Source organism: Erinaceus europaeus, chromosome 3 (genome assembly GCF_950295315.1).
Source record: "Erinaceus europaeus chromosome 3, mEriEur2.1, whole genome shotgun sequence".
Classification (NCBI taxonomy): domain Eukaryota; kingdom Metazoa; phylum Chordata; class Mammalia; order Eulipotyphla; family Erinaceidae; genus Erinaceus; species Erinaceus europaeus.
In genome coordinates this window covers 47962394-47977771 of record NC_080164.1, presented here as the reverse complement: position 1 = coordinate 47977771, position 15378 = coordinate 47962394, and the positions used below count along the sequence as shown (strand labels likewise).

Sequence of the window (15378 nt, the reverse complement as noted above, 5' to 3'; positions counted from 1 at the left end):
AATAGGAAGTAGGTGAGGAGGGTATCTAAGTCTAAGTAGACACTATTTCATTATGAACTTGATACTGACTTGTGGGATTATGTGTAAGCTTGGTAGAGTTTAGGGAAAACTTCCCCCATCCCTGGATGGAGGTCTGGGAAAGACACCCCCTTGTTAGCCTCTCTCACAGAGATGAGCAAAGGGAAAAACAGTCTCTCAGACTCAGTTTCTCCTTATCAGACTCTCAAGCCCACAGAGATCTCACTGTTTCTCCCCGCTAACTGAAGGCCACATGGCTGCCTGCTTTAAGGTTCATTCAAAGTTCACATAGTCACCCAGAGTTCACACAACCACCTCATTTTTGATCACTAAAGAGAACATACTCCATCAAACACCTCCCTGACATCAGTCAGTGAAGCCCCCAAAACACTATTTCCGTATAGACTTTGATATCTTTGATTTACATCAAGTTTGTTTATCTTCTCTCTATCTCACCCTGCTGGTTAAACCCCTGTGCTTGTCTCAAATGCCTTAGATAATTAACCTGTTTGCATCATGGAGAATAATTGTCTTGACCTTTATGTATCGCATCAGTTCTTGTCATACCAGCCCCCTACCATAGGGGCAAGCTGACCTTTAAGAAACCTGTAATTTCTGATGTATTTGAAAAATGTTATTTGTCTGCATCCCTATTTAAACCCAAGCCCACCCCCAAATAAATGAGAGTGTTCCAATTCTCCCCGGTGTCTCTTGTCTATATCGTTGAGTCCTCGAGCTAGTGAAGGAGAACCAGTAGTTTACCTTCCTGGCTGAGAGTCACCCTGTGTGAGCCCCAGCACTGACTCACTACAGACTATTGCGTTCTTTTGCTTTTAGGTATATATTTTGCCCTAATTTATGGATACATGCAAACATATGCTCTATCTCACGGCACCTGGTCTATATCTAGGTTTTGGGACTTTGTTAGGAAGTGAACCTCCTGGAATGGAATTAGAGAATACTATGAAAGGAAAGGTCTCACCCAAGTAATGAGGGTGAAGGATTGGCGTTCTATGCCTGATGTCTCTGGACACAGTCTGAAGTGAAGCATGCTGAGGTGATACTTGTTGCATTGATTAGGTTGGGATCGGCAGATGCAATATCATTTGGTATGAATTGAGAGAAGCATGTAGGAAAGTGGGCCCCACCCTAAGGTTCCAGGACTGGGGGAAATATAGGCTCTACAGAGAAAGTGGGAGGTTCCTGCTGTCTTAGGGTTTAAGAAGGTAATAGATAGTTACTGCTATAATCACATCATTTGGCAGTTGGGTTAACTTTGAAATATCCTTTTGTTAGGATTTGCTGTATCATACACAACATCACCATAATTTATGTCCTTTGACATTATTTGTATATAGCTGTGCCACTGGTTGCTTCTGTTCTCCCTGGTCTAAGCTTTTAAGAGAGTCAACATGTCAAAGACTCAAGTTTTTGTATTAAAAAGACTCAGTCTACTTTAAAAAGTTTGAGACATTCAATCAGTTTTCTCCTCTCATATTAATTAAATAGTGATTTATATGACTACAAATTAATAGGAGTGTACATAAACACCATTCCCACCACCAAAAGATTGTGTCCCTTCCCATCTGCTGCTTCCCTCCCCCATCACCCTACCCCAAGCCCATGAAGCTGAACATCCACTTCATCCTCAATCCAGGATTGTTACTTTCATGCCCTACTCCAAATTTAGTCAAATCCTGCTTTTAGTTTCCCTTTCTGTTCTTCTTTCTCAACTTGTGTGGGATCATCCCATACTCATCTTTATCTTTCTGACTTAGCTCACTTAACATAATTCCTTCTAGCTCCATCCAAGATGGGTCAGAGAAGGTGGGTTCATTGTTCTTAATAACAGTGTAGTGATTACATAACTTTTTAAACAATCCAATACTGCATAATACTGCTTCTCCATTCTTAAGCAGTCTTGTGAATAGTATGTAAAATTACATACTAAATGGTAATCAAATTCCTAATAGCTTATCTTTTAAGTTTTTAATGCTTTATTTTACTTTTCTTTTTTAATTAAAAAAATATTTTCCCTTTTGTTGCCCTGTTTTTCATTGTTGTTCTAGTTATTGTTGTTATTGACGTCCTCGATGTTAGATAGGACAGAGAGAAATGGAGAGAGGAGGGGAAGACAGAGGGGGGAGAGAAAGATAGACACCTGCAGACCTGCTTCACCGCCTATGAAGTGACTATCCTGCAGTTGGGGAGCCGGGGGCTTGATCTGGGATCCTTACACTGGTTCTTGCGCTTCACGCCATGTGTGCTTAACCCACTGCGCTACCACTCAACTCCTCCTATTTTACTTTTCTTATATTTGATAGGACAGAGAACAACTGAGAGGGGAGGGGGGTCTAGAGTGGGAGAGAGAGGAACACCTGTAGCACTATTTTACCTCTTGTGAAGCTGCCCCTCCTGCAGGTGTGAACTGGGGACTTGTATCTGGCTCTTGGGCATTGTGCCATGTGTGTTTAGGTGAGTGTGCTACTACCAGCTCCACATAGTCTCTCTTTTAAATTTTCATTAGATGAAAATTCAATACTATTTGGTCAGTACACTTTCTAAAAAGTCAATATGTGTGCTACAGGTATTTAACTGATTCAGAAAAGGTTCTGAATTATAAGGATATCTGTAGTTTAAGATACTTTAATGAAATATAACTAGAAAAACTAGACCTGTTTTGCAAATGTCTAGTTCCAGTGTGGCAGTTAACTTGCTATACTGAGGAGGTTTCTGCTGTCTCTAGAAAAAGTAAAATAAAAGTATATTTTAGTTAGTTAATTGACAACTTTTCTATTTTCTTTGGTTTGTAGAGAAATAGGAGATAGAGCTTTTTTTTCTTCCTGTATATGATTAAATTATATATAGCTATATATAATTATGATACCTGTAAATCCCAGATTTCTTAGATTTTATATCTAACTTTAGAGTTAAATTTTCTTGATACTACAATAAAATTATTTTATATTTAACTATATTTTGTCATAATTTTGAATTTTAGAAAATAATAGTTAAAAGCTGCATCCCTTTTGTTGTTGTTGTTAGATACACACAAATCCATGTTTTTACCAATCTTCTGAGAAGAGCCAGCTCTTACCATTGAGAACAGATCTGTGGCACTGGTTGAAGCCAGGAGATAGTTTTTCTTTGTCACCTGACAAATACATTTTCCGTGTTTACTCTACACACCCTGAAGTGGAGTTGGAATGTACGTTAAGGTAAGATCACTTGATGAAGTGAGATTAATTAATGGCATATGTAATATAAATCTTCAGCCAGCAACAAATGCTTTAGTATAAACAATTCTACAGTTATGCTGTAGTAGGGATATAGGACTTATGTGGGGTATATATGTTTATGTGTTTCTAGAAAACATTTGACCTTGGAAAATTATACCTCCTTTGTGACTGCTTTTATATGTAGTATCTTCTGCCATTTCTTTCATAATGTATTTTCTATCTAATGGTAACGGAGACACTTCATTTGAAACTGATTACCTATTTTAAAGTCTTTTAAAATTTTTCCAAGGTAGTAACTTCTTATTTTGGTGCTCAAGATTTTGCAAGCATGTTGTAATAACTCAAATCTGCTCTTGTAGCACAGAAGCAACTGTAGGCAATATATAAGCAGATAAACATGGCAATTACAGTAATGCAGTAGTTATAGAAATAGGTGGCAGATTGACTAATATTGTAGTCTGTTGACTTATATTAAAATAAAAAAGTTAAGTTGTATAAGCAACCAAACAAAAAACCAAAACAATTCAACTGCTAGAGATAAACAAGATAGACTTTTTTTTTTCTGTTACATAATAGTCTAGAGCTGCAGGTACACTTTCTTTCATGAAGTAACTGGTATACTTCAGCTAATGGAGATGCTCATCCTAAATATGTTGTTTCCAAACTAGCATCATTATTTGTATTTCCGTCTGATGGAAAGAAAACAAAGAAGTGGATCCAGGATAAGTGTCTTACATGTATCTTTTCCATTATATCCCTGTGAGGGGGAAACACTAGACATATGGCTGTGCTAAATGACAAGGAAGACTGGGAATGTAGCCTCTAGGTGGGTGGACAGACATTGATATAGATGTTTATTGTTCAGTGATATTCAGTTTTTTCTGTTTAATATGCAAGTAACACCTCTTTAGCCTTTGTTGGTTAAAGTATTTTTTTAAAAAACTTTTTTATTGGGGGGATTAATAGTTTATAGTCAACAGTAAATACAGTTGTTGCTACATGGATAACATTTCTATTTTCTACATAACACTAACCTCACGCCTAGCTCCTCCTCCACTGTCATGTATGAAGACCTGAAACCCCTCTCCCCCGGAGTCCTTTACTTTGATGCAAAACGCAATATAACAAATATAGTCCAAAGTCTACTTTGTGTTTCCCCTTTCTGTTTGACCACAAACCATTAATCACCTCAATAAAGGAAAAAATATAAAAAAGAAACCTTAGTTCTATTGTCAGCATCCAAGGATTTGTTGGAGTTTTTCCCCTATTAGCTCTGTTTTTTTATATTCCATACAAAAGTGAAATTATCTGAGCCAATAAGCATGTGAAAAGATGTTCCACATGATTAATTAGTAAAATGCAAATCAAAGCAACAATGAGATAACACTTCATAGTTTTATGACATCATTAGTAAAAGATAATAATGTTTGGTCATGAGGAGACAGGAAAATTATATTTCTCTTGTATAGCTTATAGGGTAGTAAAGTGTTATTGTCCTTTTGGAATATATTCTGGCTGTTTCTTAAAATGTTAAAGATAAATTTACACACGGCCCAGTAGTTCCATTCATAGTTCTGTCCCCAAAAGTATTAAAACTATTTCTTCACAGAAAAGTTTGTATGGTTCTATTTACATGAAATGTCCAGAAAATATAAAGCCATCAAAACAAAGCTGGATTAGTATTTGCTAGAGGGTGGAGGAAAGGGAATGACAAGCTATTTCTAAAGCTTACATGCTTTTGGCATAATAAATATGCTCTAAATTAGATATTGATGGTGGGTGCACAACTTTGTGAATACACTAAAGACCGTTGAATTTTATACTTCAGTAGGATAAACTTTATGGTCATGTGAATTATGTCTCAGCAAACCAATTGTTAAAGAGAAGAATAACTGTTATCTTTCCGTCCTGTATTTAGATACATTTCCAAGCTTTTACTTTATTACTTAACAAATTCTGGAAACACTGTTATAAATCCTGTGATAGATGATTGCTCATGGAAGTATTTGCAGATAAATAAAAATACATCTGTATCACAGTGATAGTGTTTCTATCCAAAGATGCAGGAGTCTGTTCTGTACTTTGACCTGTTTGAAACTTGAGTGCTACATAGAATTTTGTTTGGGATTGAATTTTGTTAGCTTTTTTTTTTTCTTGGTAAATGTTAATGTCATTTGGGGCAGAATGGAAGGAACTGGAGGTGATTATAGTAAGTGAAATAAATGAGGTGAAAGACAATTACTGGATGGCTTTGCTCATATGTACAACATAGTAACTAAAGTAAGTGAACTAGAAAAAAATAGTAATCATGTTGTCTCCTACATTTTGTGAGAACTGTGGTGGTCATTTAGTGGGTTGGATCGAAGAACTTGGGTGATGGATAGGATGGCTTACATTGTCATATACGAGTGTGAAACTGGAATCTTGAAAACTTATAATTTTTTAAACCACAATTAAATCACTAGTGATAAAGTTTAGAAAAGATCTTTAAGGGCCATGACCATGTATACTAGTTTTGAATTTATTCCAGAATAAAAAAATAAACTAGAAACCTAATAAATAATATTGCTAATGAATATTATAATATTCGTATAGTACTATGAATTCATTACTCTTGCATGTCTCAATATTTTTCAAGTTCAACATTCAGAAAACAAAAATGTCACAAACTGGAAGCACACCTGTATCCTATGATTAAAATGGATCTGATCATGGTGCTGGGAGAGTGATTTCAGAGATTAGACTGGATTCCCACAGTGCTTGACAAGTGCAAGCTATTTTAAGAATATTTAGAATGAGCAAAAATTGTGGCGCTGCACAATAATTTGATCTAAGTAAATTATTTTTTTTGCCTTTGGAGTCTATGTTTTCTCAAAAGATTCATTTACTAATTTATGAGAGGGAGATTGATTGATTGATTGATTGATTGATTGCAGTTGAAGTGACAGATGGGAAAGAATCAGAGCATCACTCTGAGACATACAATACCCGGGCTTGAAACCAGGTAACCCACTTGCTGCACTGTCCCATACAATGCCCAAATGTGTTTTTCAAGTAGATTTTTCCTGTATGAGAAATACTAAAATGTGAAAACAAGCTATTCTTATTATTTAGAACTAATTTATTTTTGTTTATTTATTTGATAGGACAGAGAGAAATTGAGTGAGGAAGAAAAGATAGAGGAGAGAGGAACTGGAGCTGGGCAGTGCTGCATCTGGTTGAGCATATATGTTACAATTTCAAGGACACAGGTTTAAGGCCCTGGTCCTCATCTGCACAAGTAGTGAAAGACTGCTTCGAATCTCTCTCTCTCTCTGTCTTGCTTACTAACATGAGGGAGAGAACCAGAGCATCACCCTGGCATATATAATACTTGAGCCTGAACTCAAGATCTCATGCTTGAGAGTCCGGTATCATCCACTGTGCCACCTTTCAGGTCATTATTCATTCTTTTCTAAGAGAATCTTTTATCTAAAATCTTTCATCTTCTTCAATTTTTAAAAATTACTTTTTATTGGGTAAAAATTTATAAGCAGTAAAATTGATTCCTTTTAAATGTTAAATTCAATTTATTTTGATAAGTGTTTACAGTCATGTCAGTGTCATCACAGTGAAATGTAGAACACTTACTGCCATTTCTCCAACAAATTTCCTTGTGCCCCTTTATAATCCGCCTTCTGCCTTCACTTCCAGCCCTTGGTAACTACGGCTTTATGTCCCTATAGCTGTATCTCTTCAGAACATCATATAAATAGAATTATATGATATATAGCCTTTTATGTCTGGGTTCTTTCACTTAGCAAAATGCCTTTGAAGTTCACGCATGACGTGTGTGTATCATTAGTTCATTGATTTTTATCCCTGACTGGTATTTGCATTTCCAGTTTTAATTTCTCAAAAATAAAAATTAGTTGGATCATTTTGATGAGTTCAGCTTTGGGTTGTTTACCACACTTCTCAGCAAGTAGGAGGTAACCGGTTCTGTTAGTATGTTAATGTGTGACTGTGTATGTTCCAGAATATCTAGTTTTCAGTGTTACTACTAATTTGTGAAGATTCCATAATGACTTTACTAGCCAGAACCCTAGTAGCAGCTATGTGCAAAGTTGACATTGGGATTTTCTTTTTTCTTGATGTGCTTAACATACTTAGCTGATGTTCTTTTTTTTGCCTCCAGGGTTATCTTTTTTTCTACTTTTAAAATGAAATTTATTTATAAAATGGAAACACTGACAAAACTATAGGATAGGAGGGGTACAACTCCACACAGTTTCCACCACCAAAACTCTGTATCCCATCCCCTCCCCTGATAGCTTTCCTATTCTTTATCCCTGTGGGAACATGGACCCAGGATCATTATGGGATGCAGAAGGTGGAAGGTCTGGCTTCTGTAATTGCTTCCCCACTGAACATAGGCATTTGCAGGTTGATCCATAAGATCCATACTCCCAGCCTCTCTCTTTCCCTAGTGGGGCAGGACTCTGGGGAAGCGGGCTCCAGGACCCATTGGTGGGGTCAATCTGCCCAGGGAGGTCCGGTTGGCATCATGTTAGCATCCAGAACCTGGTGGCTGAAAAAGGAATTAACATATAAAGCCAAACACATTGTTGTCTAATCATGAACCTAAAGGCTGGAATTGTGCAGATGAAGATTGGGGGTGGTGTGTTTCCATTTTGTAGATAGTTAATAGGCCTATTTTAGTTATATTCCAAAGATCCCATGGCTATATTAGTTTTTTTTTTTTTTTTTTCCCCTGGGCCTGACATCTGATATGCAGGTGGATCTAAGTTATTATCTGGGGAGATGATGTCATGGCTGGAAAAAGGACCAGAAAGCTGGATCAGGGAAGAGAGTAGCTCCCAAGTATGGGAAAGGTGTATAAATATTGTTGGCTGTAAACCCCATTGATTTGATCTGATCTGGGGCCCATATTCAGCTTAGGAGCCTATGTGACCTCTGCATCATTTTAGATGAGTTCACATTCTGTGGTCATGAGTAGGAACGTTCCAAGCTTCCCCAATTTCAGAACCCTTCTTCCTCAGGTAGAAGATAGAGTATGTTGTCCATCCTCCCTTCGGAGGATGGAACATTCTCTACTGTTGTTGATCCAAATTGAGGGCAATGTCCTATAGGGGTCCACAAAGGGGTCTGTTGTGTTGTTCCTGATAGAGATGACCAGTAACAATGGAGAGAGGGATCTGTTCAAGATCTAGGCCTATCATGTCTGTTTGGGATTCTCAGGACTCCCTGACTAGGGCCCCAGCTGATGGGGTGACCTGATAGTGACTAAAGTGTCATCATAAAAATATGCCAGTCTCTTGCCCTTATTCAGCTTTTGTAGTCCTTACTTTGATAAGGTTAGCTCTATTTGAAGCTACAGGGTTATTGCTGGGGTTTGGTGCCTGCACTACTAATACACTGCCCTTGGAAGCTATTTTTTTCCCTTTTGTTGCCCTTGTTGTTTATCCTTGCTGTTGTTGTTATTGTTGTTGTTATTGCTGTCATTGTTGTTGGATAGGACAGAGAGAAATCAAGAGAGGAGGGGAAGACAGAGAGGGGAAGAGAAAGATAGACACCTTCAGACCTGCTTCACCACTTGTGAAGCAGCCCCCCTGCAGATGGGGAGCTGGGGGCTCGAACTAGGATTCTTAATGCTGGTCCTTGTGCTTTGTACCATGTGTGCTTAACCCGCTGCACTATCACCCCCTTGCAGTCTGCATTTTCTTTTTAGAAGCTGGCTGCTCATCAGAAGCTTCTGTGGTCTGTCTAGAAAAATACTGAATAAGTAAATAACTTTTAAGTCTTGAGAGATACTAGTGTCTATGTCATAACTAGCTGTGTTTTCTAGGCCCATACTTTGGAGCGATTGATATATTTTGTCATGATAAAGTAAGTGTAAGTTGAAAATATTGTAACCCAAACGGTTTATTCTAGTTTTTTAGCTTGGTAAATCTGGAAAAAAAAAAAAGGAACACAGTGCAATAGATGTATTTGAGAGACATATTTGCAAAGAAAAAGATGATAGACAATAAGTGTTTTATATTTAAATGATTAATTTAAATTATTATTTTTATTTTATAGAAACAGCCAAATGTTTGATGAAGATAGTACACTGAATGAAACACCAGTATCTTCCTTGATGAACTTACCTGATGTGGTAACTGGTACTTCACAGCTGGAAAGAAGATTAGCCATGACAAAGACTCAGACTTCTACTCCTAATTGTGTGGTGAGAAGTCTTACTTATTTGTACATTTTTGTCACTGTGAGGGCTTCAGTCTTCTGGACTAAGTTTTTTTTTCAGACAGAGAAAGGGAGAGGTCGTAAAAAAGGATGAGGAGGAAGAGAAAGGGAGAGAGGTAGAGAGATACCACAGTACCAAACTTCCTTCAGTGCTATAGTGCTTCCATGTGGTGTCCTTTGGACTCAAACCTGCTTTTTAAAATTTTTTTACTAGTGACTAAATATTGATTTACAAAATTGTAAGATAACAGGAGTTTAATTCCATACCTTTCCCACCACCAGAGTTCTGTTTTTATCCCCTCCCCTGGAAACTGTAGTAGTTCTTCCAAGATGACAGATATGGGTTGACTGTTATTTCTTTAACTATATATATTTATATATATTTGCCTATTTTTCTTTATTGGAGTTTAATGGCTTACAGTCAAGAGTAAAATACAGTAGTTAGTACATGTGTAACATTTCTCAGTTTTTCACATAACAATTCAACCTCCTTTAGGTCCTCGCCTGCTATCATGTTCCAGGACCTGAACCCCCCACTCTCCACCCCAATACACCAAACCAGTCCAAGTTCTGCTTTGTTTTTTCTTATATTTCAACTTATTTTTTAAATTAGTGACTTAATAATGATTGACAAGATTTTGGGATAAGAGGGGTACAGTTCCATACAATTCCCACACCAGAGTGTCATATCCGATCCTCTCCATGGAAGGTTCTCTATTCTTTATCCTCCGGGATTATGGACAAAAGATCTTTGTGTGGTGCTGAAGGTGGGAGGTCTGGCTTGTGTAACTGCTTCTCTGCTGGACATTGACAGGTCAATCTATACCCACAGCCTGTCTCTGTCTTTCCCTAATGGGGTAGATTTGCCCCTTTTTTTCTATGGTTATACTTTCTCTTTTTAAGTCACACCTATTACTTCTGAGTCCTTTCTGTTTTTATTTTTTCTTCCTCTCTGGCTCTTGATGGAATTGGAGTCCAGAGCCTTTTGGTCATCTTTCCTTAACATTTACTCCTTTGGGAATATGGACCAAAATCCTTTTTGGGATACAGAAGTTAGAGTTCTGGTTTTTGTAATTGCTTCTCTGCTGGACATGGGTGTTGGAAAGTCAATCCATACTCCCAGCCTGTTTCTATTTGTCCCTAGTAGGGCTCTGGGGAGGTGAGGTTCCGGGACACATTAGTGAGGTCATCTGCCCAGGGTGGTTAGGATGGAATCATTGTAGCATCTGCAACTTGGTGGCTGAAAGGCAGTAAGATAGAAAGCAGGACAATATGTGTAATAAACATGGACCATAAAGTAGGAATATAGCAAATGGGAATAAGGGATTTTAGGGTGGATAGAAGCTAGGAAGTCTATTTTAGATATGTTCCTAGGGGTCCATGACTATGGTAATTTTTGCTTAAGCTTAATAGCTAACCTTTAGGGAGACTGAAAATATTGGGAAGATGATGTTAGAGTTGAGAATAAGACTAGAAAGCTGAATCAGGGAAGAGAGTAACTCCCAAACTTGAAGAAAATATATAAGTACAATTAACTTTTTACCATGTCGATCTTACCTGGGGCCCAGATCTATTCATATTTAGCACAGGAGCCATTATTCAGTGAGCCAGTCTCTTGCCTTTTCCAGCTCACACTTGGGTCTTATGTAAAGCTGGCCAGGTGTCCCCCCACTTTATTATCAGTTCATTTCTTATCTATAACATGTTGTTTATTTTGAGGAGAGAAAAGGCAACGAAATTAGACATACCGCTTGGCTATTATGGCAATATTGCTTTAATTGTTATTTGCTTTTTTTTTACTGGAGCTCTTGCTCAGTCTGGCTTTGGTAGTGCCGAGAATAGAACCTGGAGCCTCTGTGCCTCAGGCATGAGGGTATATTGCACTACCAATGGCACTAAATACCCTACCAAACATTGTCTTTTTAAAACCTAATTGTTCATTTTGGATAGAAACAGAGAACTTGAGAAGAAAGGGGAAAGAAAGAGGGAGAGAGAGAGAAACCTGTAGCACCACTTCACTGTTTATGAAGCTTCCCCCCAGCAGGTGGGAATAGAGGCTTGAACCTGGATCCTTGTGCATTGTAGCATTGTGTACTGTACCATGTGCACCACTGCCTCACCCTGTTCTAACACTGCTGTTTTTAAAGTAACTAAATTCTGTTCTTTGAGTAATTTGATTAACTAGATTCATGGTTGCAGATAGACTTGCTGGCATTTTTTCTGAAAAAATAACTTCACAACTCATTTAAGGCATGATTATTCTTAGTAATTAATATGTAGATGCCTTTTTAGTTTTCCTTAGGTGAATGTAGAGAATTCAGTAAACAGCAGTCAAATCCTACCCAGAGGAAAAGAATTCTTCCAGCATGGATGTTAACAGAAAATTCAAGTGGCCAAACTTATTCAGCATCAATCATCAGTGGAGGTAGGTTTTCTTCCCTCCCTCCCTCCCTTTCTCCTTCCCTCTCTCTTCCGCAGAACACTGCTCAGCCTTGGCTTATGGTGGTTTGAAGGCTTGAACCTTGGACTTTGGAGTTTCAGTCGTGAGTCTCTTTGTATCACATTATGCTATCTTCCCCACAGAGGTAGACCTTTCTTTGAAGAAAACATCTAGCATAAATTAGACGTTTTTCTGAATAGATGGAATAGTATCATGTCAGTGTGTAAGTATAATATTTTTTAGATGTCCACATGGAGTCTAATTTAAATCATGAGCTGTTTCTTATGCTGTTTGTTAATTAATTTATTATTTTAATTGCCACCAGGATTCATGCTGAGGCTTCATGCCTACACAAAGACTACACTACTGCCAGTGATCATCTTTTCTTTTTTCTTTTCTTGATAGAGAGAGAGAAATTGAGAGGGGAGGGAGATAGAAAGAGACATATACTTGCAGCACTGCTTCACTGCCTGTGAAGCTTCACCCTGCAGGTAAGGTCTGGGGGCTTGAACCTGCACCCTTACATATAGTCAAGTGTGTGCTTTACTCTTGTGCCACCTACTGGTCCCTTTTTATGTCTTTTATCAGCCCTGATTCTACTGATTGATTTTTGATGCAACAAGAGCCATTTTTCTTCTTTTGATTTTATTTATTTATTGATTTATTTCTTAATGAGAGAGGGAGAGAGAGAACTGGAACATAACTCCACTACATGGAATGCTAGATATCTCATGTTTGAAGGTCCAAAGCTTTATTCACTGTGCCATCTCCACGATGTATCATTTTTCTTAATTTGCTATACTTAGCATATTAATACAGATTTGCAAACAATAATTTGGTGGTGTTATGTCTAAGCTAAACGGGCCATCATAATAAGGACCTACTAAATTAATTAAATTGAAAAGTGCTCACTCATAGAAGTTGAAAAGCAAGATCAAAATGGAAAACACTAAGCAGTACTTGGACTGGAGTTGGTGTATTGCACCAAAGTAAAAGACTCTGGGGTGTGGGAGAGGGTGTAGGTCCTAGAACATGATGGCAGAGGATGATCTAGAGGGGGTTGAACTGCTATGTGGAAAACTGTGAAATGTTACACACACACACACACACACACACACACACACACACACACACACACACGCGTGCGCTAGGCATACAGTATTAAGGTGTTGGAGGATTCAAAGAAGAGATGATCTATCCTAGTACATTGGCCTATCATGGCAGATACCACAGTGATTGATATCATCAACTGAATATCTCCATTAAAGATTAAATAAGTGAATACATTTTAAAAAATGGATAAATATTTACTACATTGTCTTATTTAATCAATAATTCATTTGCAACTTTTCAGTCAGGTTTAGTTTCTATTAACTTTTCTGTGGGATACATTTCCCTTTTAAATGCTCATGTTTTGCAGCTTCCTACTGGATGTTATAGATATTATATCATAGAGATTTTGGATTTTATATTCTTCTGAATATTTTTCTCAGTAGGCAATTAATTTGACCTGGTAGGTAAATTAAATTATCTTCAAATAAGTTGGAAGTTAATTTTACAGGGCTAGATGCTTTTTCAGGTATGAATTTTTGTCCACCTTTCAATGCCTCCAGATAGTTTAAAAATATTTTGTCCAGAGGAAGTTTTGTCCAAAACTTTCATGAGCTTTGTTTGGCAAAATTACATCACAGATGTGGGTCGACTATTATTTCTGTAACTGTCTATATTTATAGATATTTTACCATTTTTTCTTTGGCCTTGCCTTCTCTTCCTAAGTCACACCTAAATCTATTACTACTTCTGAATGTCCTTCCTTTTATCCTTTTCTCTCTCAGGGTCCTAATGGAGTTGGAATTCAGAGCCCTCTGGTCATCTTCCCCTAACATTTCTCCCCTTCTGGGGAGTATGAACCAAAATTCTTTATGGGGTGCATAAAGTGGGGATTATATGGTTTCTGTGATTGCTTCTCTGCTGGATATGGGCATTGGTAGGTCAATCCATATCCTCTGCCTGTTTCTATCTTTCCCTAGTGGGATAGGTCTCTGGAGAAGTGAGGTTCCAGGACACATTGGTGAGGTCTTCTGCCCAGGGAAGTCAGGATGGGATAATAGTAGCATCTGCAAATTGGTGGTTGAAGGCGGTACATATAAAGCAGAACAAAATGTTTAATAAACAGGAACCAAAAAGTAGTAATAGAGCAGATGAGAATAGGGATCTTAGGGTGGAAAGAGACTAGGAAGTCTATTTTAGGTATGTTCCAAGGGGCCATCACTAGTAATTTTTGCTTGAGTTTGATAGCTAACATGGGATGGATTAAAAGTATTGTCTAGGAATATGGTGTTAGAAATGAAAATAGGGCTAGAAAGCTGGATTAGGGCAGAGAGTAGCTCCCAAACTTGAAAAAAATATATAAATACAATTAACAGTTTACTCCATCAGTGTGACCCAGGGACCATATATAATCACATTTAGTAAAGAAGCCTGTGTAACCTCTGAGAAGCTACAACTATAAGGAAACAATTCAGCAATCTGTCTAAATTAAAAATTAAAAAATATTTGTGTGCAAGATATACCATAAACAAAGTTAAAAGGAAATGGCAGACTAAACAAATTATATATATTATATGTAATTCTTAGAAAATAATATTTTTTACTTGTCTACTTAGTAACTAAAAACGATAAAGTTTGGTACAATTATAGGCATTGTATATTGTAAATTACAGTATAGATACAAATAACCAGTATAAAACAGCTGTCAGGAAAGTAGAAATTAAAACAATTACACACCGTATTTTTCATTCAAATATAGAAATATAAGTAACTGATAATGTTCAGTGCCAACAAAATGTATGTGTTAACCATGGCAAACTGCCATTTGGGCAGAAGCTGTGTCTTATTAATTTATATTTATATTAATTTTTAGTATAGTAAAGTATACCTTTTTATTATTTCCCATGATTTGACTAATTAATACCTGTTGTGCCTTTTGGATGTTACTATCAGTCAATTTTGGTGGAAGTACAGATTGGTATAGCCTTTTAAAATATTAATTTTATTTAATGAAGGAGAGTATAAGTCAGATTTTTTCGTTAGAGATTTTCAGCTAAAATTAAAAAAAAAATTGATAGCTAACATATGTCAGCTACTCCATTACATGGTTTGTTTTTTTATCTCACTTAATCTCCCAAACAACTCTGTGAGTTATTATAATTCCTATTCTGTTGATGCTGTTATGTGAAATAGCTAATGGATAAAGTCTTCATTAGCTTATAGACCTGGATGGCTCCATCTTTTTGAGATTTCCAGTAAATATTTTCAAATTGGCATTAATATAAATGCAGCTTTAATTTTACTTGTCCTATTGTGCTCTACCTTCTAGCCTTTCTTCCTTTTTTTTTTCTTCCTTACCTATGTCTTTCTTTTTTCTTTTAAACTTAT

At 37.0% G+C, this 15378-nt stretch overlaps 1 protein-coding gene across 3 annotated transcripts in view; it reads left to right on the top strand.

Moving 5' to 3' along the window:
• The window catches only part of APLF (aprataxin and PNKP like factor), an 89380-nt gene that overhangs the window by 26657 nt on the left and 47345 nt on the right, over positions 1-15378 (top strand). For 2 of the 3 annotated variants that reach the window (XM_007521262.3, XM_060187171.1), the window contains exons 3-5: positions 3064-3236; positions 9339-9486; positions 11793-11925. In XM_007521262.3, coding sequence (XP_007521324.2) covers positions 3064-3236; positions 9339-9486; positions 11793-11925 — 454 coding nt within the window. The remainder of the gene's footprint in view (positions 1-3063; positions 3237-9338; positions 9487-11792; positions 11926-15378) is intronic. The other variant, XM_060187172.1, reaches the window with a different exon arrangement.